The sequence below is a fragment of the Oncorhynchus mykiss genome, chromosome 5 (genome assembly GCF_057628025.1).
Source record: "Oncorhynchus mykiss isolate SJ-2025 chromosome 5, ASM5762802v1, whole genome shotgun sequence".
Lineage (NCBI taxonomy): Eukaryota > Metazoa > Chordata > Actinopteri > Salmoniformes > Salmonidae > Oncorhynchus > Oncorhynchus mykiss.
The window spans coordinates 30,565,001-30,592,500 of record NC_143026.1 but is presented as its reverse complement, the minus strand read 5'-3'; the positions used below and the strand labels follow the sequence as shown (position 1 = coordinate 30,592,500).

At 45.0% G+C, this 27,500-nt stretch overlaps 1 protein-coding gene and 1 long non-coding RNA gene across 34 annotated transcripts in view; both read right to left on the bottom strand.

Moving 5' to 3' along the window:
* The window catches only part of LOC149983240 (uncharacterized), a 392,257-nt gene that overhangs the window by 55,424 nt on the left and 309,333 nt on the right, over positions 1-27,500 (bottom strand). The window lies entirely within an intron of this gene.
* LOC110524742 (dynamin-1) overlaps positions 1-27,500 on the bottom strand; it is an 85,202-nt gene that overhangs the window by 22,847 nt on the left and 34,855 nt on the right. For 13 of the 33 annotated variants that reach the window (XM_090234433.1, XM_090234431.1, XM_090234429.1 and 10 more), the window contains exon 14: positions 23,678-23,791. In XM_090234433.1, coding sequence (XP_090090559.1) covers positions 23,678-23,791 — 114 coding nt within the window. Of the gene's footprint in view, positions 1-23,677; positions 23,792-24,137; positions 24,171-26,303; positions 26,319-27,500 lie in introns of all 33 variants that reach the window. The other 20 variants (XM_090234419.1, XM_090234420.1, XM_090234418.1 and 17 more) reach the window with 4 other exon arrangements.

Sequence of the window (27,500 nt, the reverse complement as noted above, 5' to 3'; positions counted from 1 at the left end):
TTGGACCAGTGTGTGTGTGTTGGACCAGTGTGTGTATGTGTGTGTTGGACCAGTGTGTGTGTGTTGGACCAGCTGTATGTGTGTTGGACCAGTGTGTGTATGTGTGTTGGACCAGTGTGTGTATGTGTGTTGGACCAGTGTGTGTATGTGTGTTGGACCAGTGTCTGTGTGTGTTGGACCAGTGTGTGTGTGTGTGTTGGACCAGTGTGTGTGTGTTGGACCAGTGTGTGTATGTGTGTGTTGGACCAGTGTGTGTGTGTTGGACCAGCTGTATGTGTGTTGGACCAGTGTGTGTATGTGTGTTGGACCAGTGTGTGTATGTGTGTTGGACCAGTGTCTGTGTGTGTTGGACCAGTGTGTGTGTGTGTGTTGGACCAGCTGTATGTGTGTTGGACCAGTGTGTGTATGTGTGTTGGACCAGTGTCTGTGTGTGTTGGACCAGTGTGTGTGTGTGTGTTGGACCAGTGTGTGTGTGTTGGACCAGTGTGTGTATGTGTGTGTTGGACCGGTGTGTGTGTGTTGGACCAGCTGTATGTGTGTTGGACCAGTGTGTGTATGTGTGTTGAACCAGTGTGTGTATGTGTGTTGGACCAGTGTGTTTATGTGTGTTGGACCAGTGTGTGTGTGTGTGTGTGTGTGTGTGTGTAGGTGTGTGTGTGTGTGTGTTGGACCAGTGTGTGTATGTGTGTGTTGGACCAGTGTGTGTATGTGTGTGTTGAACCAGTGTGTGTGTGTGTGTGTTGGACCAGCTGTATGTGTGTTGGACCAGTATGTGTATGTGTGTTGGACCAGTGTGTTTATGTGTGTTGGACCAGTGTGTGTGTGTGTGTGTGTGTGTGTGTGTGTGTGTGTGTGTGTGTGTGTGTGTTGGACCAGTGTGTGTATGTATGTGTTGGACTAGTGTGTGTGTGTGTGTGTGTGTGTGTGTGTGTGTGTGTGTGTTGGACCAGTGTGTGTATGTGTGTGTTGGACCAGTGTGTGTATGTGTGTTGGACCAGTGTATGTGTGTGTGTGTGTTGGACCAGTGTGTGTGTGTGTGTGTGTGTGTGTGTGTGTGTGTGTTGGACCAGCTGTATGTGTGTTGGACCAGTATGTGTATGTGTGTTGGACCAGTGTGTTTATGTGTGTTGAACCAGTGTGTGTGTGTGTGTGTGTGTGTGTGTGTGTGTGTGTGTGTGTGTGTGTGTGTGTGTGTGTGTGTGTGTTGGACCAGCTGTATGTGTTGGACCAGTGTGTGTATGTGTGTTGGACCAGTGTGTGTATGTGTGTTGGACCAGTGTGTGTATGTGTGTTGGACCAGTGTGTGTGTGTGTGTTGGACCAGTGTGTGTATGTGTGTGTTGGACCAGTGTGTGTGTGTGTTGGACCAGTGTGTGTATGTGTGTGTTGGACCAGTGTGTGTGTGTTGGACCAGTGTGTGTGTGTTGGACCAGTGTGTGTATGTGTGTTGGACCAGTGTCTGTGTGTGTTGGACCAGTATGTGTGTGTGTGTGTTGGACCAGTGTGTGTGTGTTGGACCAGTGTGTGTATGTGTGTGTTGGACCAGTGTGTGTGTGTTGGACCAGCTGTATGTGTGTTGGACCAGTGTGTGTATGTGTGTTGGACCAGTGTCTGTGTGTGTTGGACCAGTGTGTGTGTGTGTGTTGGACCAGTGTGTGTGTGTTGGACCAGTGTGTGTATGTGTGTGTTGGACCAGTGTGTGTGTGTTGGACCAGCTGTATGTGTGTTGGACCAGTGTGTGTATGTGTGTTGGACCAGTGTGTGTATGTGTGTTGGACCAGTGTCTGTGTGTGTTGGACCAGTGTGTGTGTGTGTGTTGGACCAGCTGTATGTGTGTTGGACCAGTGTGTGTGTGTTGGACCAGTGTGTGTATGTGTGTGTTGGACCAGTGTGTGTGTGTTGGACCAGCTGTATGTGTGTTGGACCAGTGTGTGTATGTGTGTTGAACCAGTGTGTGTATGTGTGTTGGACCAGTGTGTTTATGTGTGTTGGACCAGTGTGTGTGTGTGTGTGTGTGTGTGTGTGTAGGTGTGTGTGTGTGTGTGTTGGACCAGTGTGTGTGTGTGTTGGACCAGTGTGTGTATGTGTGTTGGACCAGTGTGTGTGTGTGTGTGTGTGTGTGTGTGTGTGTGTGTGTGTGTGTGTGTGTGTGTGTGTGTGTGTGTGTGTGTGTGTGTGTGTGTGTGTTGGACCAGCTGTATGTGTTGGACCAGTGTGTGTATGTGTGTTGGACCAGTGTGTGTATGTGTGTTGGACCAGTGTGTGTATGTGTGTTGGACCAGTGTGTGTGTGTGTGTTGGACCAGTGTGTGTATGTGTGTGTTGGACCAGTGTGTGTGTGTGTTGGACCAGTGTGCGTGTGTGTGTGTGTGTTGGACCAGTGTGTGTATGTGTGTGTTGGACCAGTGTGTGTATGTGTGTTGGACCAGTGTATGTGTGTGTGTGTGTGTTGGACCAGTGTGTGTGTGTGTGTGTGTGTGTGTGTGTTGGACCAGCTGTATGTGTGTTGGACCAGTATGTGTGTGTGTGTTGGACCAGTGTGTTTATGTGTGTTGAACCAGTGTGTGTGTGTGTGTGTGTGTGTGTGTGTGTGTGTGTGTGTGTGTGTGTGTGTGTGTGTGTGTGTGTGTGTGTGTGTGTTGGACCAGCTGTATGTGTTGGACCAGTGTGTGTATGTGTGTTGGACCAGTGTGTGTATGTGTGTTGGACCAGTGTGTGTATGTGTGTTGGACCAGTGTGTGTGTTGGACCAGTGTGTGTATGTGTGTGTTGGACCAGTGTGTGTGTGTGTTGGACCAGTGTGTGTATGTGTGTGTTGGACCAGTGTGTGTGTGTTGGACCAGTGTGTGTGTGTTGGACCAGTGTGTATATGTGTGTTGGACCAGTGTCTGTGTGTGTTGGACCAGTGTGTGTGTGTGTGTGTTGGACCAGTGTGTGTGTGTTGGACCAGTGTGTGTATGTGTGTGTTGGACCAGTGTGTGTGTGTTGGACCAGCTGTATGTGTGTTGGACCAGTGTGTGTATGTGTGTTGGACCAGTGTGTGTATGTGTGTTGGACCAGTGTGTGTATGTGTGTTGGACCAGTGTCTGTGTGTGTTGGACCAGTGTGTGTGTGTGTGTTGGACCAGTGTGTGTGTGTTGGACCAGTGTGTGTATGTGTGTGTTGGACCAGTGTGTGTGTGTTGGACCAGCTGTATGTGTGTTGGACCAGTGTGTGTATGTGTGTTGGACCAGTGTCTGTGTGTGTTGGACCAGTGTGTGTGTGTGTGTTGGACCAGTGTCTGTGTGTGTTGGACCAGTGTGTGTGTGTGTTGGACCAGTGTGTGTGTGTTGGACCAGTGTGTGTATGTGTGTGTTGGACCAGTGTGTGTGTGTTGGACCAGCTGTATGTGTGTTGGACCAGTGTGTGTATGTGTGTTGAACCAGTGTATGTATGTGTGTTGGACCAGTGTGTTTATGTGTGTTGGACCAGTGTGTGTGTGTGTGTGTGTGTGTGTGTGTGTAGGTGTGTGTGTGTGTGTGTTGGACCAGTGTGTGTGTGTGTTGGACCAGTGTGTGTATGTGTGTTGGACCAGTGTGTGTGTGTGTGTGTGTGTGTGTGTGTGTGTGTGTGTGTGTGTGTGTGTGTGTGTGTGTGTGTGTGTGTGTGTGTGTGTGTGTGTGTGTGTGTGTGTGTGTGTTCTGGACCAGCTGTATGTGTGTTGGACCAGTGTGTGTGTGTGTGTTGACCATTGTGTGTATGTGTGTTGGACCAGTGTGTGTGTGTGTGCGTGCGTGCGTGCGTGCGTGCGTGTGTGTGTGTGTGTGTGTGAAGGCAGATTGAAAAGTGCTGGTTACTTGGGCTCGCATCAAAGGCTGGAGAAAACCAGCGCAGCATCTGGGAGCAATAACGTTGCTTCTAACCCCTCATTACCACAAAGACTGGGCCTTGGGCGGGGGCCAACGACAATTTTCAAAACGCTCGTTCTTTCCCCTCCCTCCTTCCATTCCTCCATTCCTCCTCCTTCTTTATGTCTTTCTTTCATTCTCAATAAAATAACGTCTACATTGCTTTGTCTTGAACAGCCTAGTTGCTATGATCTCAGAGGCTGCTTGGTCTGAACCTAAAATGATACTTTTTTCTGCAGTGTGATGAGTGAACATGTGATGAGAGTTGTGACCATGGAGATGACTTGGGTTTGGTTTGGGACCTGTCTGACTCCCTGTCCTTCACACAGCACAATATACATGAAGATTGAGGAAGGGAGAGAGTGTGACAGTCTTAAAGATGGAGGGAGGAATTTTGATAAACTCCCATATCTATTGGGTGAAATACTACAGTGTGCCATCACAGCAGCAAGATGTATGACCTGTTACCACAAGGGCAACCAGTGAAGAACAAACACCATTGTAAATACAACCTAAATTTATGTTTATTTATTTTCCCTTTTGTACTTTAACTATGTACACATCATTAAAACATGTCTTATTATTTTGGAACTTTTGTAAGGGTAATGTTTACTGTAAATGTGTAATTGTTTATTACCTATTTCACTTGCTTTGGCAATGTAAACATATGTTTCCCATGGCAATAAAGCCCTTAAATTGAAAATGAATTGAGAGGAAGAGAAAAGCGAGAAAAGGGAGGAAAGAATGGCTTGCTTCCAATATTCTTGATTCAGAGTGGAGGAAGACAGAAGAGATAGATGAGAAAGTGAAAAAGGGAGGGATGGACAAGGTGAGAGAAGGGGACAGTGGTTCAATTGAGCCTACACTACCCTGAGCCGGGCTTCTACACCTTACGGGTCCAAAGAGGAGTAGGACAGAAAGTAGGATAAAAGCAATAACACTAGCCCTAAACCTAACCCTAGACTGATACTGCATTCAACTTATAGCCCTAACCCTAACCCTAGACTGATACTGCATTCTACTTATAGCCCTAACCCTAACCCTAGACTGATACTGCATTCTACTTATAGCCCTAACCCTAACCCTAGACTGATACTGCATTCTACTTATAGCCCTAACCCTAACCCTAGACTGATACTGCATTCTACTTATAGCCCTAACCCTAACACTAACCCTAGACTGATACTGCATTCTACTAATAGCCCTAACCCTAACCCTAGACTGATACTGCATTCTACTTATAGCCCTAACCCTAACCCTAGACTGATACTGCATTCTACTTATAGCTGTAACCCTAACCCTAGACTGATACTGCATTCTACTTATAGCTGTAACCCTAACCCTAGACTGATACTGCATTCTACTTATAACCCTAACCCTAACCCTAGACTGATACTGCATTCTACTTATAGCCCTAACCCTAACCCTAGACTGATACTGCATTCTACTTATAGCTGTAACCCTAACCCTAGACTGATACTGCATTCTACTTATAGCTGTAACCCTAACCCTAGACTGATACTGCATTCTACTTATAGCTGTAACCCTAACCCTAGACTGATACTGCATTCTACTTATAGCTGTAACCCTAACCCTAGACTGATACTGCATTCTACTTATAGGCTTAACCCTAACCCTAGACAGATACTGCATTCTACTTATAGCCTTATGTTCAGCCCTGACTAAACCCTTACCCCTTACAAATAGGGCTCCCTGACCTCTAAATTCATAATTTGACCCCTGAAAAAAAAGATAAGTATAGTTCCTCCTCTTACCATAACTCTCACCAAGAAAAACACGTTCCAAACATCTAGACAACCTTCTAGAGTGTTTCCGTTAGGTATATTTTCCCTTAATATTATGGGGAAGTAGCCAGAGGGAGAATAGTGTCACGCCCTGACCTTAGAGAGCCTGTTTATTTCTCTATTTGGTTAGGTCAGGGTGTGATTTGGGTGGGAATTCTAGTTTTCTATTTCTTTGTTGGCCGGGTAGGGTTCCCAACCAGAGGCAGCTAGCTGTCTATCGTTGTCTCTGATTGGGAATCATACTTAGGCAGCCTGTTTTCCACCTGAGTTTGTGGGATCTTGTTTTTGTTCAGTTACTGTGTAGCCTGCAGAAAGCTATGTTTGTTTATCTTTTGTTGGTGTTCATCTAAAAATAAATAAAGAAGTACACTTTCCACGCTTCACCTTGGTCTCCTAACGACGGACGTAACACAATGACTAAATCTCTTTGAAATCTAAATACAACTTTATGACATTTATAGTGACGCACAATTCTTCCTAACTGTTAAAACGCACACACAAAAAAACTATTTACAACAGTAGCATTTGGCTCTGCTAAAATTTGACTATTTCGAGACAACATCTAAAAATGTGTGGTGCCTGACTTCATTCTGCACGTTACTCAAACGTCATCGAAAAACGTTTGCCAAATCATTGGCAAACCTAGGGCTCTTTTGTGCTCTGCATAGTGTTTCCTGTGTGAAATGAACACACATCTTCAAGAGAAGAAGGCTCACTACTACAGGTTCATCCAGCACAGCAGCATTTAAATGCAGGTCTACAAGTAAATGATATTTCCCGCTATAGAGGGTAATGCTAAATGTCTAATTATTTGTGTTATATTTAACTCAGTCAAAGGTCATTCTAACATCCCTGGGGCAAACCGTGACCTCCTACAATCAACATTGACCACCAGCAGTCAAAGGAGGATGGGAGGCTCTCTCTCACACACACACACACACACACACACACACACACACACACACACACACACACACACACACACACACACACACACACACACACACACACACACACACACACACACACACACACACACACACACACACACACACACACACACACACACACACACACACACACACACACACACACACAACCCCTTCTGACCACATAAACACATGGGAACATTCCCACACCGCTGAGGAGGGTCATCAATGAGAGGGCAATGTTAAGTTAACGAGTGTGTGTGCATGTACAGTACCAGTCAAAAGTTTGGGCACACCTACTCATTCAAGGGTTTTTCTTTATTTGGACTATTTTCTACATTGTAGAATAATAGTGAAGACATCAAAATTATGAAATAGCACTCATGAAGTAACCAAAAAAGTGTTAAACAAATCAAAATATATTTAACATTTGAGATTCTTCAAAGAAGCCACACTTTGCCTTGATGACAGCATTGCATTCTCTCAACCAGCTTCAACTGGAATGCTTTTCCAACAGTCTTGAAGGAGTTCCCACATACTGAGCACTTGTTCGCTGCTTTTCCTTCACTCTGCAGTCCAACTCATCCAAAACCATCTTAATTGAGTTAAGGATGAGTGATTGTGGAGGCCAGGTCATCTGATGCAGCACTCCATCACTCTCCTTCTTGGTCAAATAGCCCTTACACAGCCTGGATGTGTGTTGGGTCATTGTCCTAATGAAAAACAAATTATAGTTCCACTAAGCGCAAACCAGATGGGATGGTGTATCGCTGCAGAATGCTGTGGTAGCCATGCTGGTTAAGTATGCCTTGAATTCTAAATAAATCACTGACAGTGTCACCAGCAATGCACCCCCACACCATCACACCTCCTCCTCCATACTTCACAGTGGGAACCACACATGCGGAGATCATCCATTCACCTACTCTGCGTCTCACAACGACACAGCGTTTGGAACCAAAAATTAAAAAATTTGGACTCATCAGACCAAAGGACAGATTAAATGGTCTAATGTCCATTGCTCATGTTTCTTGGCCGAAGCAAGTCTCTTCTTCTTATTGGTGTCCTTTAGTAGTGGTTTCTTTGCAGCAATTTGACCATGAAGGTCTGATTCACGCAGTCTCCTCTGAACAGTTGTTTGGATGTGTTTGGATGTGTCTGTTGAATTCTGTGAAGCATTTATTTGGGCTGCAATTTCTGAGGCGAGTAACTCTAATGAACTTATCCTCTGCAGCAGAGGTAACTCTGGGTCTTCCTTTCCTGTGGCAGTCCTCATGAGAGCCAGATTCATCCTTGTGCTTGATGGTTTTTGTGACTGCGCTTGAAGAAACCTTCAAAGTTCTTGACATTTTCCAAATTGACTGACCTTCATGTCTTAAAGTAATGATGGACTGTTGTTTCTCTTTGCTTATTTGAACTGTTCTTGCCATAATATGGACTTGGTCTTTTCCCAAATTGAGCTATATTCTGTTTACCCCCCTACCTTGTCACAACACAACTGACTGGCTCATACGCATTAAGAAGGAAAGAAATTCCACAAATGAACAAGGCACACCTGTTAATTGAAATGCATTCCAGGAAAAGGGTGGCTACTTTGAAGAATCTCACATTTAAATATATTTTGATTAAGCCTTTGATTTGTTTAACACTTTTTTGCTTGCTACATGATTCCACATGTTATTTCATAGTTTTGATGTCTTCACTATTATTCTATAATGTAGAAAATAGTAGAAATAAAGAAAAAACCTGCAATGAGTCAGGTGTGTCCAAACTTTTGACTGGTACTGTATGTGTCATCCATAAATCTCTACACTTCAGCAAGTTCAAAGAGACCAGTCTGCAGTCACACACACACACACACACACACACACACACACACACACACACACACATAAACGTAAACATACAAAAACACAGAAGCACAAATACACACACTTGAAAAATGATTTGGATCAACAATGACTAATTGTGAGTATGAAGGACCCAAATATGTTAGCGGCCGTATACAAACATACACACAAATACACACATAAAACCAATGTAGCTGTTTTGTATAACAATGTTGCCTATTGTGCCAGGCTAGCCCTGAACTTTTTCCCTTATTGTAGCTCTTGTGAAGTACAGGGGGAATGGGAGGAGGAAGGCATAAACAGTATGTGCTTCTATGAACGTATGGTTTTGAGAGATATGCAACTCTGTAGGGGTGAGTGGGGGAGTATGGAGGGAACAGGAAATAAGACAATTTTTTGAAAGAAAAACAGACACCACTTGTTTATCTCATCAGCACGGGACTGGAGAGAGAATTATCCACATGCCTGACTCCATCGTTCTCTCTCTCCTCCCTCTCTCTGTCTCCTCTACCAGGCAGGGGTCCTCTCTCCTCCCTCTCTCTGTCTCCTCTACCAGGCAGGGGTCCTCCCTCCTCCCTCCCTCTCTCTGTCACCTCTACCAGGCAGGGGTCCTCTCTCCTCCCTATCGCTGTCTCCTCTACCAGGCAGGGGTCCTCCCTCCTCCCTCTCTCTGTGTCCTCTACCAGGCAGGAGTCCTCCCTCCTCCCTCCCTCTCTCTGTCTCGTCTACCAGGCAGGGGTCCTCTCTCCTCCCTATCGCTGTCTCCTCTACCAGGCAGGGGTCCTCCCTCTCTCTGTCTCCTCTACCAGGCAGGGGTCCTCCCTCCTCCCTCCCTCTCTCTGTCACCTCTACCAGGCAGGGGTCCTCTCTCCTCCCTATCGCTGTCTCCTCTACCAGGCAGGGGTCCTCCCTCCTCCCTCTCTCTGTGTCCTCTACCAGGCAGGAGTCCTCCCTCCTCCCTCCCTCTCTCTGTCTCGTCTACCAGGCAGGGGTCCTCTCTCCTCCCTATCGCTGTCTCCTCTACCAGGCAGGGGTCCTCCCTCTCTCTGTGTCCTCTACCAGGCAGGGGTCCTCCCTCCTCCCTCTCGCTGTGTCCTCTACCAGGCAGGGGTCCTCTCTCCTCCCTATCGCTGTCTCCTCTACCAGGCAGGGGTCCTCCCTCCTCCCTCTCGCTGTGTCCTCTACCAGGCAGGGGTCCTCCCTCTTTGCACCACCGGTTTCTCTCTCTTCAGCCAACCAAGCCATAGACTGTTCACTCTGTTACCGTCCGGCAAATGATACCGGAGCTTCAGCTCTCTGACCAACAGGCTTTGAGACAGCTTCTACCCCCAACCCATAAGACTGCCAAATAGCCATAAGACTGCTAAATAGTTAATTAAATGGTTACACAGACTATCTGCACTGACTCCATGCACACTCACAAGACTATATTCAGTATATACACACTATATACACATACAGTGCCTTGCGAAAGTATTCGGCCCCCTTGAACTTTGCGACCTTTTGCCACATTTCAGGCTTCAAACATAAAGATATAAAACTGTATTTTTTGTGAAGAATCAACAACAAGTGGGACACAATCATGAAGTGGAACGACATTTATTGGATATTTCAAACTTTTTTAACAAATCAAAAGCTGAAAAATTGGGCCTGCAAAATTATTCAGCCCCTTTACTTTCAGTGCAGCAAACTCTCTCCAGAAGTTCAGTGAGGATCTCTGAATGATCCAATGTTGACCTAAATGACTAATGATGATAAATACAATCCACCTGTGTGTAATCAAGTCTCCGTATAAATGCACCTGCACTGTGATAGTCTCAGAGGTCCGTTAAAAGCGCAGAGAGCATCATGAAGAACAAGGAACACACCAGGCAGGTCCGAGATACTGTTGTGAAGAAGTTTAAAGCCGGATTTGGATACAAAAAGATTTTCCAAGCTTTAAACATCCCAAGGAGCACTGTGCAAGCGATAATATTGAAATGGAAGGAGTATCAGACCACTGCAAATCTACCAAGACCTGGCCATCCCTCTAAACTTTCAGCTCATACAAGGAGAAGACTGATCAGAGATGCAGCCAAGAGGCCCATGATCACTCTGGATGAACTGCAGAGATCTACAGCTGAGGCTGGAGACTCTGTCCATAGGACAACAATCAGTCGTATATTGCACAAATCTGGCCTTTATGGAAGAGTGGCAAGAAGAAAGACATTTCTTAAAGATATCCATAAAAAGTGTCGTTTAAAGTTTGCCACAAGCCACCTGGGAGACACACCAAACATGTGGAAGAAGGTGCTCTGGTCAGATGAAACCAAAATTGAACTTTGGCGTAAAAGCAACACAGCAACACAGCTCATCACCCTGAACACACCATCCCCACTGTCAAACATGGTGGTGGCAGCATCATGGTTTGGGCCTGCTTTTCTTCAGCAGGGACAGGGAAGATGGTTAAAATTGATGGGAAGATGGATGGAGCCAAATACAGGACCATTCTGGAAGAAAACCTGATGGAGTCTGCAAAAGACCTGAGACTGGGACGGAGATTTGTCTTCCAACAAGACAATGATCCAAAACATAAAGCAAAATCTACAATGGAATGGTTCAAAAATAAACATATCCAGGTGTTAGAATGGCCAAGTCAAAGTCCAGACCTGAATCCAATCGAGAATCTGTGGAAAGAACTGAAAACTGCTGTTCACAAATGCTCTCCATCCAACCTCACTGAGCTCGAGCTGTTTTGCAAGGAGGAATGGGAAAAAATGTCAGTTTCTCGATGTGCAAAACTGATAGAGACATACCCCAAGCGACTTACAGCTGTAATCGCAGCAAAAGGTGGCGCTACAAAGTATTAACTTAAGGGGGCTGAATAATTTTGCACGCCCAATTTTTCAGTTTTTGATTTGTTAAAAAAGTTTGAAATATCCAATAAATGTCGTTCCACTTCATGATTGTGTCCCACTTGTTGTTGATTCTTCACAAAAAAATACAGTTTTATATCTTTATGTTTGAAGCCTGAAATGTGGCAAACGGTCGCAAAGTTCAAGGGGGCCGAATACTTTCGCAAGGCACTGTATATACTCATGCATACACACACACACACACACACACACACACACACACACATACACACACGCATACTGACACAATCCAAACATGCACACACAACACTAACACACAAACACACACAACACAAACACACACTTTTACATCATCATTTGCTGCTGCTACGCTGTTCTTTATTTTACTCTTATTATTATCTATCCTGATGCCTAGTCACTTTACCCTGTCTTCATGTACATATCTACCTCAAATACCTTATTATTATCTATCCTGATGCCTAGTCACTTTACCCTGCCTTCATGTACTACATATCTACCTCAGAGACCTTATTATTATCTATCCTGATGCCTAGTCACTTTACACTATCTTCATGTACATATCTACCTCAAAGACCTTATTATTATCTATCCTGATGCCTAGTCACCTTCATGTACATACAGTGGGGCAAAAAAGTATTTAGTCAGCCACCAATTGTGCAAGTTCTCCCACTTAAAAAGATGAGAGAGGCCTGTAATTTTCATAGGTACACTTCAACTATGACAGACAAAATTAGAAAAAAAATCCAGAAAATCACATTGTAGGATTTTTAATTAATTATTTGCAAATTATGGTGGAAAATAAGTACTTGGTCACCTACAAACAAGCAAGATTTCTGGCTGTGAGAGCTGTTACCTTCAAGTAGGTTTCTGTTTTGCTAGGGCATTGTGGACGGGGATGGCGGATGGGCCTAAAGCGATAGAAAGTTGCTTCTGATATTTTTGTTTTAAGCCTATACCAAACCGTAACCCTTACCTTAACCATTCAGAGTTAATGCCTAACCTTAACCATTCAGAGTTAATGCCTGTTCTTAACCTTAAACATGTGACGTTTAAAACACGTGACGTTTGGAACAACTTTGAAATGTTGACGTTTGAAAAACATGGATGAACGTCTAATTCTGAAGTGAGACTGTGAGAGCTGGTTGCTTACTCAGTGCATTGTCATTCTCCTTGTCAGATAGGGGGGTTTATTTACATAGCTGTCATATTACTCTCTAAAAGCTCCACTATAAACCTGAACTGTAAGCAAACTGTACATCAGGACAAACTGGAGTATGTCTGACAACAACAATTTGTTTAACTGTGTCTTTCACACACACACTCCCTCCAAGGATGATGCAATGTGTGTGTGGAGGCATAACAAGGTGGTCAGTTCTGGTGGGAATAGGGAATAGGAGTGAGAAAATGTGTAGATCACTATATACAGTGGCAAGAAAAAGTATGTGAACCCTTTGGAAATACCTGGATTTCTGCATAAATTGGTGATTCAATTTGATCTGATCTTCATCTAAGTCACAACAATAGACAAACACAGTCTGCTTAAACTAATAACACACAAACAATTATATGTTTTCTTGTCTTTATTGAACACACCGTGTAAACATTCACAGTGCAAGGTGGAAAAAGTATGTGAACGCTTGGATTTAATAACTGGTTGACCCTCCTTTGGCAGCAATAACCTCAACCAAACGTTTTCTGTAGTTTCGGATCAGACCTGCACAACGGTCAGGAGGAATTTTGGACCATTCCTCTTTACAGCAATATTCTTGGATGTCTGGTGTGAACCGCTCTCTTGTGATCATGCCACAGCATCTCAATCGGGTTGAGGTCAGGACTCTGACTGGGCCACTCCAGAAGGCGTATTTTCTTCTGTTGAAGCCATTCTGTTGTTGATTTACTTCTGTGTTTTGGGTCGTTGTCCTGCTTCATCACCCAACGTCGGTTGAGCTTCAATTGGCGGACCGATAAACTTGGGAATTCATTTATCCGCCGATGATAGCAAACTGTTCAGGTCCTGAGGCAGCAAAGCAACTCCAAACCATGATGCTCCCTCCACCATACTTTACAGTTGGGATGAGGTTTTGATGTTGGTGTGCTGTGCCTTTTTTCTCCACACATAGTGTTGTGTCTTCCTTCCAAACAACTCAACTGTAGTTTCATCTGTCCACAGAGGTCAGGACTCCGACTGGGTAGCGCTGTGGAACATCCAGGTGCATTTTTGCAAACTTCAGACGTGCAGCAATGGTTTTTTTTGGACAGCAGTGGCTTCTTTCATGGTGTCCTCCCATGAACACCATTCTTGTTTAATGTTATATGTATCGTAGACTCGTCAACAGAGATGTTCCAGAGATTTCTGTAAGTCTTTAGCTGACACTCTAGGATTCTTCTTAACCTCATTGAGCATTCTGCGCTGTGCTCTTGCAGTCATCTTTGCAGGACAGCCACTCCTAGGGAGAGTAGCAACAGTGCTGAACTTTCTCCATTTTTAGACAATTTGTCTTACTGTTGACTGATGAACATCAAGGCTTTTAGAGATACTTTTGTAACCACTCCAGCTTTAAGCAAGTCAACAATTCTAGGTCTTGTGAGATCTCTTTTGTTCGAGGCATGGTTCACATCAGGCAATGCTTTTTGTGAATAGCAAACTCACATTTTGTGAGTGTTTTTTATAGGGCAAGGCAGCTCTAACCAAAATCTCTAATCTCATCTCATTGACTGGACTCCAGGTTAGCTGACTCCTGACTCCAATTAGCTTTTGGAGAAAGCTCTCTTTGTGTGTTATTAGTTTAAGCACACTGTGGTGGTCTATTGTTGTGACTTAGATGAAGATCAGATCAAATTTGATGACCAATTTATGCAGAAATCCAGGTATTTCCAAAGGGTTCACATACTGTACCTCCCCATGGCAAAAGAAATGGAGAAGGGGAAAGGAGCCTAAATAGTTTGGCATACGACAGCAAAAAACAACTAATTGTTACTTGACATATTATCTCATCTCTTCTAGAAGTTTACAATCATGAGGTTAATTTTGAGCGTTTCTTACTAATCCATCTGGAGTGAAAGCATAGAATATGATTCCAGTCTGGTTGTATTGGTCTAGATGTTACACCGCAGTTCAGATAAAGCTTCTCCATAGTGCTCAAAGGCTTCCACATATGCAGGCACACATACTGTATATGCACAAACACACACACTAACATAGACACACACACACACAAACAATGTCCATCCAGATCCAGACCAAGATAAACATAAAAAGTCAGGGGTATTTTATGACTAGGCTGGACGAGTTGGACTGAGAATGGGTTCTCAGTGTGTCTGGCCTGGCGTCATAGACAAGGGTTGTGAGTTGAAGTTGAGGCATCTTGGATGTCCAAACTGTGGAAACAATGTTGGTGCAGCCAAAGTCACCCTCCATCCCTTCCACCCTCTACTATTCATTCCTCCCAATCCCAAACCTAACTTGAAAATCCCTTTCTTTCCCACTCACCATCTCTCTAACTTGCTCATTCTTTACCTCTGTTTCCTCTCTACCGCTACCTCTTTCTCCTTCTCTTTTTCCCTCCATCCGTACCTTCTCCCCTCTCAGTAGTGCTGATCTGGCTCCCAGAGGGGGCTGTCTTTGATTTCTCCCTCAGGTTGGAGCTCAGAAACCATAGCTAAAGAAAACACACAAGCACAGCCACCACCCAGTGCTGAGCCAAGAAACCCTCATATATATACACACACCCACACCCGTTCTGGTTAGGATTTTCCAGTGCGCACACACACGCGCACACCGGCACGCACACACACACACGCACGCACGCACGCAGGCACGCACACACACACACACACACACACACACACACACACACACAGCATCACCAAACATGAGACCTACCACCAGACAGAAAAGGAGAGAGATAATGAAAGAGGGAGAGTTTGAGAAGGAATGATTGAGGTGCCAAATACTTTTCTTGGAGTATGTTCCTCTGTTTTGTCATATACACTGGACTATTCCACTACTGCCATGTCTCTAACCAGTAGACCCTATTCCCTCTGCACACACACCCTATGGTTCTGATTTACCAGCAATGAACCCCTAGCACCCCCGCACTTTCCAATTCACCAGTCCACCTCTCTCTGATGGGGTGTTGGGGGTGGGGGGGTGAGGGACGGGTGGGGGGTGTAGACCAGTATAAAGAACCTTTTATTCAAGCTGGACAGGGAGAGGTAATCAGCTTTAGAAGCAAAAACAGAGCAGGGAAAGAGAGAGAGACAGAGAGAGAGAGAGAGAGAGACCACATCTGGAGTTATTACAAGCCTTCCTTCTCGCCAAGAAACACCGACATTCCTGCCCTGGCTACAAAGCCACAGAGCCTCTGCAGTCATCCAGACCCCCCCCCCCCCCCCCCCCCCACACACACGCACGCCAAAAAATACACGCAGGCACACATACTACATACACACACACGCACATAGACACCCAGTGCTCCCACATATATGCTTCCCCAAAAAGCTCACCAGCTAGACAACCCTTCCCTATCCCCCTCCCCTCCAGCCCCTGTTCCCCGCTACAATTACACAACACAAGTTGCAAATTAATGCGCCTCACTTCCTGTTGACCCCTGACCTTCCACTTCCTGCTACCTCCCCAAAAACCCAAGCTGAAAAAAACACAGACCCAGACAGAGGAGGGAGAACAGAAAAATGGAAAATAAGAGCTCCTCCTCTTTCCTCTCTTTTCTCTCTCTCTCTCTCTCTGTCTCTCTCTTTTGCCTCCATCTCCCTCTCTCTCTCCTTCCCTCTCGCCAGGGATACTTTGGTGACCATTCGTCTGCCACGTCAAGCCTGCTGCTAGTCCTCGCTCTACCCCTCAGCGGGAATTCTCTCGCACTGAGGAAAGAGCCTCTGGACAGCGCTGTTACAACCTCCAGCATCTCTGTTCCAATGGACTGCCATGGCCAAACAACAGGAGGCTACCTGAATGCAACATTTTCTCTCCTGTCAGAGGAGAGAAGGAGAGGGAGAGGGAGACAGGGAGTTGGAAGGTGAAAAAGTGGTAAGATTCAACTTGGTTGAGATAACAAAGATCATCAACTGGCAAAGGAGACTTCTCTCCCAAGAGATGCCACAAGGTGAAAGACAGAGAAAGGAGGAAAAGAGGAGCTGGAGAGCGAGAGTCTATAGACCAACCCATCTAGAACCCTCAAAACGGACTAGGTATCTCTTCTATCCTCTGTGTCTTCTCTGTGATTAGTGACTGTGAAAGAATGATGGGCTCTAGACTGATGTGTTTGTGGGAGGACATGGTTATGAAAAGTTGGGTATGAACCACTATCTATGCTGACTGTGTGTTTCTACCGGTAAGTCTGTTAGTGGTTTTGACCGCCTGGTGACTGTTTCCTGACAGTAGTACTACAAATGGTAGTACTACGGTAAAGGAGCAGTGTCATCACCAAACCAACTTTAGTCTAAGACCAGAGTTCTTCGTTCGGTTCATTTCTAACTGATTCATTTCTAATGTGTAGTGGAAAAGACGGATTGTAAATGTCAATTTTACCTCAACACTTTAGATTAATGAGGGCATACAACCTCCAATCTGGTCAGCTAAGACACTGTCTGTGTGTGTGTGTGTGTGTGTGTGTGTGTGTGTGTGTGTGTGTGTGTGTGTGTGTGTGTGTGTGTGTGTGTGTGTGTGTGTGTGTGTGTAAAAAAAATATATATATAATTTGTGAGACTATCGACACACCGCACAATTAAAAATCCTCTCCTCTGTGACTCATGGCTTGGAATGTCTCTCTCTCTCTTGCTCTCTCTGCCCCTCTCTCTCTGCCTCTTTATCTCTGCCCCTCTCTCTCTTCCTCTTTCTCTCTGCCTCTCTCTCTCCCTCGCTCGCTCCCTCTGCCTTTGTTTCTCTGCCTCTCTCTCACTCTCTGTATCTCTATTCCTACTTATCTCTCTCTCCCTACCTCACTCTCTCTCTCTCTCTCTCTCTCTGCAGAACACAGGCATGAATGCTCAGGCTGCCAATCACAACCCATCACTCCATAACCTCAGCATTTTATTCTATTTCTCTCTCTCTCTCCTCCAGGCAAGACCCCTCCTCCTTTCTCCACTGGGCAGTGGGCAGAAATCCCTCTTCTCTCCTGAGCCCACAGATTCGGTCAAATAACTATTTTGGGTACAGTGCAGATATATGTGAGTATATGTACATGTGTTCAATGTGTACTGTGCAGTGTGTGTGTGTTCAGTGCAGTATTTGTGAGTGTTTATATATATTTAGCTCCTTTACCCCCCCCCCCCCCCCCCCTTGTGGACCGGCAGCCCGCCCCGCCTGCCCAGTGTTCAGACTACCTGTTCAGGAACTAGTGGTTGTACAGTAGTCTGCACATTGGTTAGGCTGGGTGGGGAAGCGCGAGAATCAGGACACTGAGAGACAGCTAACCAGTGGGCAACAGCAGCCAGAAAGACCATGGCACCACTCTGGGAAAGCCTGGCACAGTCGTAAATATCAGACCCACAGGCTCAACCACAGAAGCAGGCCATGCCCAACTAAATGCCTGTCTTAATACTGTTCCATGTGTTCTGTTGTGTTGAGTTCCTCCATTGATGGGCAAATGTTGTTTTTTTAAATATATAAAGAAATGCACCCGATATAAGAGTGATCATGTAGCTTTTTACTCGTAAAACAGTCAAAGATTCATATGGACGTTATAATGTTTCATTACGGTTTTAGCTATTGGTGATGCATTTGAGTTGATGACTAACTGTATGTCCTGAGAAGTTGAAATAAAGTTTTTTGAAGAACATTCTGGGCTTACTTGGTGTCTTTACTGGGTTAAGAAGTCTTCCATGGAGATACTTCTCTACTCCTAACCAAGTCAGCTTCTGTAAATATTGTCATGAGCAAGAATTAAAACAACAGATTTTAACATTGAATAAGACTGTCCATTTTATAGATATATTGTCTATGGTTGAATGGGAATCACTGGTATTGGTAATGAACATAGATATATTCAAGATGGCTTCTTCTGCTGGAGTGGTTATATTTGTATGAAGAACCAACATATTCCAACCACAGGAGGATGACCAAGACACAGGAATAGGAATGACCATAGAGTGTTAACCCAAAGCATTCCTGTTGCTCTACACTAAACCGAAGCTTACAATTAAGTCACTGCCTGAGCTACATAAAGAAGTGGTGGTTCTAACCTCGAGCCGACCAATGCGCAGAAGACAGGCAAAAAGACAACATCTAAAGTCACTGACATGAAGAAGGAAAATATCAAAAGGATGTCTATGCTTTTGTTTGCTTTTCCTACGATAGGCTTATGTCTCTTGTAAATAGTATATACACTCTAACTGGCAACATTACATACTGTATGATGTCATGTGACCATTTTGTTTTTGGCTAGACTGACCTAAAAGAGAAGGGGGAATAGTTCTGTCTTTCACTCTCTCTCTCACACACACACACATATGTACAGAGAGAGTTGACTCATTCACACGATATCCCGACTCTCAGATTCAACCAGAGGAATGAAAACCACACAGCAACATGTTTCCACTTAACAGTCTGCTGTAGAGCGCAACTGCTTTTTATGAGATGCAGTGCCTGAGACACACACACACACACACATTCATGAACATACACACAAATTCATGGATGCACAAACACATGCAAACCACAAATACGCACACACACATTCATGGAAATATGCACACATACACACACCATATACACGTCTGCAAACACACACACGCACACACACAGGCAAACATACACACACCACACATACACACTCACAAACGGCACATAGCCATAAGCAGACAGATGTGCCGAGGAACACACGTTTTGGTGAGTGCTCTTGAGAGCGAGCGCCTCCTATTTCCCCCCAGGTTATTTACAGCTCAGATCTCCAGTTGATAGTCTTTTACGGTAGCTTTACAATAGGACCGAGCTGCAAGGAGACCAAGGAGACCCCCCCTACACACACACACACACACACACACAGGGGTCTGCAGTGACATCCAGTGTGGAGGGTCTCACAGCAGCTCGATGACGATTATAGCATCCTTGAAAGCTCACATTATGTTGTGTGTGTGTGTGTGTGTGTGTGTGTGTGTGTGTGTGTGTGTGTGTGTGTGTGTGTGTGTGTGTGTGTGTGCGTGCGTGCGTTCGTACATGCGTGTGTGCGTGCGTGTGTGTGTGTGTGTGCATGCGTGTGTGCATGCATGTGTGTGCGTGCGTGCGTGCGTGCGTGTGTGCGTGCGTGCGTGTGTGATTGATCAGAAATACAGTTTATACATTGTTAATGTTAATGTTGTAAATGACTATTGTAGCTGGAAACGGCAGATTTTTTATATCTACATAGGTGTACAGAGGTCCATTATCAGCAACCATCACTCCTGTGTTCCAATGGCACGTTGTGTTAGCTAATCCAAGTTTATCATTTTAAAAGGCTAATTGATCATTAGAAAACCCTTTTACAATTATGTTAGCACAGCTGAAAACTTGTCCTGATTAATTAAAGAAGAAATAAAACTGGCCTTCTTTAGACTAGTTGAGTATCTGGAGCATCAGCATTTGTGGGTTGGATTACAGGCTCAAAATGAACAGAAACAAAGCACTTTCTTCTGAAACTTGTCAGTCTATTCTTGTTCTGAGAAATTAAGGCTATTCCATGTGAGAAATTGTCAAGAAACTGAAGATCTGGTACAATGCTGTGTACTACTCCCTTCACAGAACAGCGCAAACTGTCTCTAACCAGAATAGAAAGAGGAGTGGGAGGCCCTGGTGCACAACTGAGCAAGAGGACAAGTACATTAGAGTGTCTAGTTTGGGAAACAGACGCCTCACTTGTCAATTGGCAGTTTAATTAAATAGTACTCGCAAAACATCAGTCTCAACGTCAACAGTGAAGAGGCCACTCCGGGATACTGGCCTTCTAAGTGACCCAAAAACTTTTGAACGGTAGTGTATATAATTGCTGTACAGACAGTGGGGGCCAGTGAGATTCATGGGCTTGGTGTTTACTCATGCTTTTGAGGGTTTCTCTTCATTCACTTCTTCTCTGGTTTGAGAGGCTTTGGGGAGTTCTGGGCTCCAGGGCTGCTTGATTCAAAGCCCTGGCATGTCTGGTAATACAAACCAGATCCCCTAACCCCCTAGACCCTACCCTGTGCCAAAACTGGGGGTAGTTGAAGGTTATTATTAGTGTCTGGATGTGGAGGTGTGGTGTGTGTATGTATGTATGTATGTGTGTGTGTGTGTGTGTGTGTGTGTGTGTGTGTGTGTGTGTGTGTGTGTGTGTGTGTGTGTGTGTGTGTGTGTGTGCGTGTGTGTGTACGTGTGTGTACGTGTGTGTACGTGTGTGTGTGTACGTGTGTGTGTGTGCGCGCACTGTGGTATCTTATAAAATGATGGGAGGATATGGTCAAGGCTATGGTCCTGCTTCAGCAGTAGGCATTGTGTCCTGTGCTGCCAGAACAAGGTAGGGGTTCACAATGATGAGAAGCTAGCTAGTAAAATTTGAAACGGGAACATTTTTGTAAAGCTCTGTACGTGTGTCAGTGGGGATGGTCATGTGTATGAATGAATGGACAAAGGCTATTCAACTAAATAGTGTACATTACATATGCTAGGTTTGAGTGTGTGTGTATGTTAGCCAGTGTGGGCCCGGAGTGTGTGTCGCCCCAGAGTACGCTTTAGTGTGTGACTGAGTGTATACAAATTAAAGCATGTCCACTTTGCTTGGACAAAGGCATGGAAATGTTTCTGTTCCCTGCTCATTAAACCACATTAGTCCCTCCTCTGAGCATGGAAATGTTTCTGTTCCCTGCTCATTAAACCACATTAGTCCCTCCTCTGAGCATGGAAATGTTTCTGTTCCCTGCTCATTAAACCACATTAGTCCCTCCTCTGAGCATGGAAATGTTTCTGTTCCCTGCTCATTAAACCACATTAGTCCCTCTTCTGAGCATGGAAATGTTTCTGTTCCCTGCTCATTAAACCACATTAGTCCCTCCTCTGAGCATGGAAATGTTTCTGTTCCCTGCTCATTAAACCACATTAGTCCCTCCTCTGAGCATGGAAATGTTTCTGTTCCCTGCTCATTAAACCACATTAGTCCCTCCTCTGAGCATGGAAATGTTTCTGTTCCCTGCTCATTAAACCACATTAGTCCCTCCTCTGAGCATGGAAATGTTTCTGTTCCCTGCTCATTAAACCACATTAGTCCCTCCTCTGAGCATGGAAATGTTTCTGTTCCCTGCTCATTAAACCACATTAGTCCCTCCTCTGAGCATGGAAATGTTTCTGTTCCCTGCTCATTAAACCACATTAGTCCCTCCTCTGAGCATGGAAATGTTTCTGTTCCCTGCTCATTAAACCACATTAGTCCCTCCTCTGAGCATGGAAATGTTTCTGTTCCCTGCTCATTAAACCACATTAGTCCCTCCTCTGAGCATGGAAATGTTTCTGTTCCCTGCTCATTAAACCACATTAGTCCCTCCTCTGAGCATGGAAATGTTTCTGTTCCCTGCTCATTAAACCACATTAGTCCCTCCTCTGAGCATGGAAATGTTTCTGTTCCCTGCTCATTAAACCACATTAGTCCCTCCTCTGAGCATGGAAATGTTTCTGTTCCCTGCTCATTAAACCACATTAGTCCCTCCTCTGAGCATGGAAATGTTTCTGTTCCCTGCTCATTAAACCACATTAGTCCCTCCTCTGAGCTGGAGTAGCGGTGCTATATTAGTTTTGAGTCCCCGTGTTCTGAGAGACTGCCATTTTCAAATAAATACACGTGGGGCAATGCCGACGGGACAGGGGGACGGACGGAGGGTAAAGGCAGAGAGAGGGGTTCCTGCCCTCTATGTGGTTTGGTTATTTGCAGCAGGGCTCTGGGGATGGGACTTTTGTTCAGCAAGAGATGAAAGGAAGACCACAGCATCCCTCGCTCTTTCTCTCTCTCTCCGTCCCACATGGTCCTTGTTACTGTGGCCCTAACCAGCTAACCAGAGACACTCCTTCCCTCCCTCTTCTACTTTGCAGCCAATTCCCTCCCCTTTCTCTTCCCCCTTTCCCCCATCCTCTCTAGCGCCCTTTGAAATAGAATATGTTTATGAGAAGCAGCCCTGGCCTAAGTCTTGAAGGGGAACATGCAGGCCAGCCCTAACAGTGTGTTGTGTGTGTACATGTGTGTGTAATTGGGAACACACTCAGGGCAGGGCTCTGGTATGCACATGTGGGTGCCAGCTTTAGTGTCTGACATGCTGGGGGGCCCTGTCTCACTTTGAACAGACTCCTCTCCTACTACACCTAGCCCTACAATACCCCCACCCTCTCTACTTCCTCTAGCCCTCCCCCTCCCCCCCCACACACACACACACAAACGTCCCTTGGCCCATCTCATTACCTTTAGTGTGTTAAAGAACAGACTCTCTGATATATAGAAAAAATGATGGTCACCCTTTAATTGGATAGTCCAGATTTTCCATCTGTAGATGCTTTACAGATGGTCATACTATCAAACAAAACTACCTGCTGACAAGAAAATGCTTGCAAGGTTACTGTTAGGGTTAGGTTTAGAATAAGGGTTAAGGTTAGGTTTCGGGTTAAGGTTAAGGTTAGGGTTAGGGTTAGGATAAGGTTTAAGGTCATGGTTCGTAGATAGTTAGTTGAAATGTGACATATGGTTTGTAGAGCGTCTACAGATGGACTATCCAAATAAAGAGGTACCCTAATTATCATATAAACACACACACACACACACACACACACAATGATGTCAGTCAGTCAGCGGAGTGGCTGTGGCTAACTCTTAATAAAGCTACAACGGATTCTGGGATTGTCTTTGACCAATCTGACCTGGTTCAAACCTTGTCAGGTTCTATTAACAAGCACAATTCACTGTTGTTAAGAAACAATGGAAAATAATTGTTGAATCTCCTTGGCAGCACGTCTCGAAGTAAAACATACGTAAAGTATCCAACAGAAGTAATTCCATCACTGGTTTTGGAAACAACAACCCATAGTCACACATGAAAGAGTTGGCGTTAAAATGAGACACATCGCTGTCGGGTGACGTGTCAAGTGCAGGCGCCAACAGCTCAATGAGAGCAGTAAAGACCAGCATTTTAGTTGTCTTCAATTGTCATTTCATCCAACACAATACAGCCAATGAAAATGTATTTATTAAGTCATTTTATGAGAAACCTGTGTATGTGAGGTCCTTCTTATTGTGACAGAATTGGTAAATAAGCAAATGAGGTACCTGCATAAAATCTCTCTAGTATGAAATCTTTGCTTTTAAACCCAGTGTGTAGGTACAACCATAGCCTCACCTCATCGTCCTTGTACCAGGACAGGGACTCAGCGGTCAGGACGAACCAGTACTCCTTTGCTCCTCCCTTCATGATGCCAATGTTGTTGATGGTCAGCCAGCCCTTCCTGATCACCTGAGAGAGAGAAGGATAGAGGGAGGGAGGGAGGGAGAGAGAGGAAAGAAAAACAGATTCAGAAAGGCAGGCAAACACAAAGCTAGCCTTCTGAATCCCCTCACAACTGCACTTCCTCCATCATGACATTGTGTTAGTAAGTCCTGTGTATGTATGGCATGTGTGGTATCCTCTCACTACTGCCCCTAGTGGACAATGTGAGTCACTGCAGGGGACACAACACGGGACAAATGGGACCGGCTCAATGGGCCTTTCTATTAGCATCAAACACAACTATCATTGGTGATTCTATCAGTGTCTCTCCCATAACATAAACATGTAATGCATATTGTGCCTCTGTATTTACCTTAAACCGATCATTAACTGCTCCTCTCTCCGGCTGAATGGGGATGTGGAGAGAACATTACACAGCTATGCCACGTACGGAGCACAGAGCATAGGCCATTCGTAATGCACAGGGGCAGGCAGCACACTGGCATATTTGCACATTGGCACACTGGCTGGCTAGAGTGGGGTACAGCGAGGGCAAGGCAGGCAGGGACAAAGGGGGACAAAGAGCCATATGGGGCTGTAGGGCCGCTTTCAAACCAAAACTCATGCAGCACATATGCTGATGCATCTTTGTGTCGAGGTTGCCCACGGAATGCGTCGTTGTGTGGTGTGGTGGTGGTGGTGGGGAGGGGGGGATTATCAGCTGGTTATTAACTGACAGATGCCTAGTCATGGTGTGTCATGTCAAAACTTCCACCTTATCTGTTTTTTCAAACTTTTCTGTTGGACAGCGCAACCAACTGCTTAGTTGACCCTTCCACCAAGGCATTGTTAGTCTTTATATTGCATCATATTGGGTGGTTTGAATGCCCTAGGTGGGTAGAAAGGTAGGTCAATAAAAGATACCAGGAGAGGCTGTTGGTCAAAGCAGCTGGAGGAGAGCAGAACTAAATGCAGCCGGCTAAACAGGAAAACCTATGCCCTTTATTTGTTATTTTACCAGGTAAGTTGACTGAGAACACATTCTCATTTACAGCAACGACCTGGGGAATAGTTACAGGGGAGAGGAGGAGGATGAATGAGCCAATTGTAAACTGGGGATTATTAGGTGACCGTGATGGTTTGAGGGCCAGATTGGGAATTTAGCCAGGACACCAGGGTTAACACCCCTACTCTTACGATAAGTGCCATGGGATCTTTAATGACCTCAGAGAGTCAGGACACCCGTTTAACATCCCATCTGAAAGACGGCACCCTACACAGGGCAGTGGGATATTGGGATATTTCTTAGACCAGAGGAAAGAGTGCCTCCTACTGGCCCTCCAACACCACTTCCAGCAGCATCTGGTCTCCCATCCAGGGACTAAACAGGACCAACCCTGCTTAGCTTCAGAAGCAAGCCAGCAGTGGTATGCAGGGTGGTATGCTGCTGGCAAAGACCAGTTAGGGTAGGGTAGGGTAGAGTAGAGTAGAGTAGAGTAGAGTAGAGTAGAGTAGAGTAGAGTAGAGTAGAGTAGAGTAGAGTAGAGTAGAGTAGAGTAGAGTAGAGTAGGGTAGGGTAGGGTAGAGTAGAGTAGGGTAGGGTAGAGTAGAGTAGGGTAGGGTAGGGTAGGGTAGGGTAGGGTAGAGTAGAGTAGAGTAGAGTAGAGTAGAGTAGAGTAGAGTAGGGTAGGGCAGAGTAGAGTAGAGTAGAGTAGAGTAGAGTAGGGTAGAGTAGAGTAGAGTAGAGTAGGGTAGGGTAGGGTAGGGTAGAGTAGAGTAGAGTAGAGTAGAGTAGAGTAGAGTAGAGTAGAGTAGAGTAGAGTAGAGTAGAGTAGAGTAGAGTAGATAACGAGTGTGAGAGAGATGTGGGCTTTGGAGAACTGGTCTTAAATAGAGAAGGCAGCAGGCAGCACCCCCCTCTAAAGCTAAAGCCTCCATCTCTCTGCGAGCTGTTGTCATTGGAGAACACATGGCTGCCTTCTTTATCTGGTGTCAAGCTAAGGCTGGGGGGGCGACGAGCAATCACTCAGCCAAGGAAAATGAGGCTTGATTGTGAGGCCACGGCTGTGAAATGTAACGTCTCCAAATGGTGCCGTTTCTATGGGAGAGAGAAAAGTCTGCACATAAAAATATGTTGTGCATTAAGGAACCTGGAGGCCTATCTGGTCTTAACCCCTCTGTGTTCTGTCTATGTCTGGGGGTGTATTGTAAAATAATGGTTCATGCTATTTTTTTTACTCATGCTGGTTTCTAATAGGAGATGAGCAGTGCTAGCTGAGCATGTTTCTGTTGTGTTGGATGGGAGCACTGCCTGGAGGAGGGAGGCAGCTGAGGAAAGAAGCAAATGCCCAGAGAGCTCCCTAGCTACCTACCCATCTACAGTTATGGGAGGCTCTCTCCACACACACATTCTAACAAACACACACACACACACACAAGGAAACCAACACATTCTAACACACACAAACACATAAAAACAAGCACGCACACTAACACACACTCACACATGCTAACACACACGCACACACACACTACTCACCATAATCTCATCCTGCTAAAGTAGAATAGTTGTAGCAGGAGAGGTGAAGAAAAAGACACAAGAGAAATCACTCAGAAGAAACAGAGCAGAACAGAAATAGAGTGGGAACACTAGACAGTTAAAACACAGAGTACTAAATAACAAACAGGCTAATGAACAACCAGGCTAATGAACAAGCAGCCTAAATAACAACCTGGCTAAAGAACAACCAGGCTAATGAACAAACAGGCTAATGAACAAACAGGCTAATGAACAACCTGGCTAATGAACAAACAGGCTAAAGAACAAGCAGCCTAAATAACAACCAGGCTAATGAACAACCAGGCTAATGAACAACCAGGCAAAGAACAAGCAGCCTAAATAACAACTTGGCTAATGAACAACCAGGCTAAAGAACAAACAGTCTAAAGAACAAGCAGCCTAAATAACAACCTGGCTAATGAACAACCAGGCTAAAGAACAAACAGGCTAAAGAACAAGCAGCCTAAATAACAACCTGGCTAATGAACAACCAAGCTAATGAACATCCATGCTTAAGAACAACCAGGCTAAAGAACAAGCAGCCTAAATAACAACCTGGCTAATGAACAACCAGGCTAATGAACAACCAGGCTAAAGAACAACCATGCTAAAGAACAAGCAGCCTAAATAACAACCTGGCTAACGAACAACCAGGCTAAAGAACAACCTGACTAATGAGCAACCAGGCTAAAGAACAAACAGGCCAATGAACAAGCAGGCTAATGAACAAGCAGGCTAAAGAACAAACAGGCTAATGAACAAACAGGCTTAATAACAACCAAGCCAATGAACAACCAGCCTAAAGAACAACCTGGCTAATGAACAACCAGGCTAAAGAACAAACAGGCTAATGAACAAACAGGCTAAAGAACAACCAGGCTAATGAACTACCAGGCTAAAGAACAAACATGCTAATGAACAACCAGGCTAAAGAACAACCAGGCTAATGAACAAACAGGCTAAAGAACAACCATGCTAATGAACAACCAGGCTAAAGAACAACCAGGTTAATGAACAACCAGGCTAAAGAAGAACCTGGCTAATGAACAACCAGGCTAAAGAACAACCAGGCTAATGAACAAACAGGCCAATGAACAAACAGGCTAAAGAACAACCAGGCTAATGAACAAACAGGCTAATTAACAAACCGGCTAATGAACAAACATGCTAATGAAC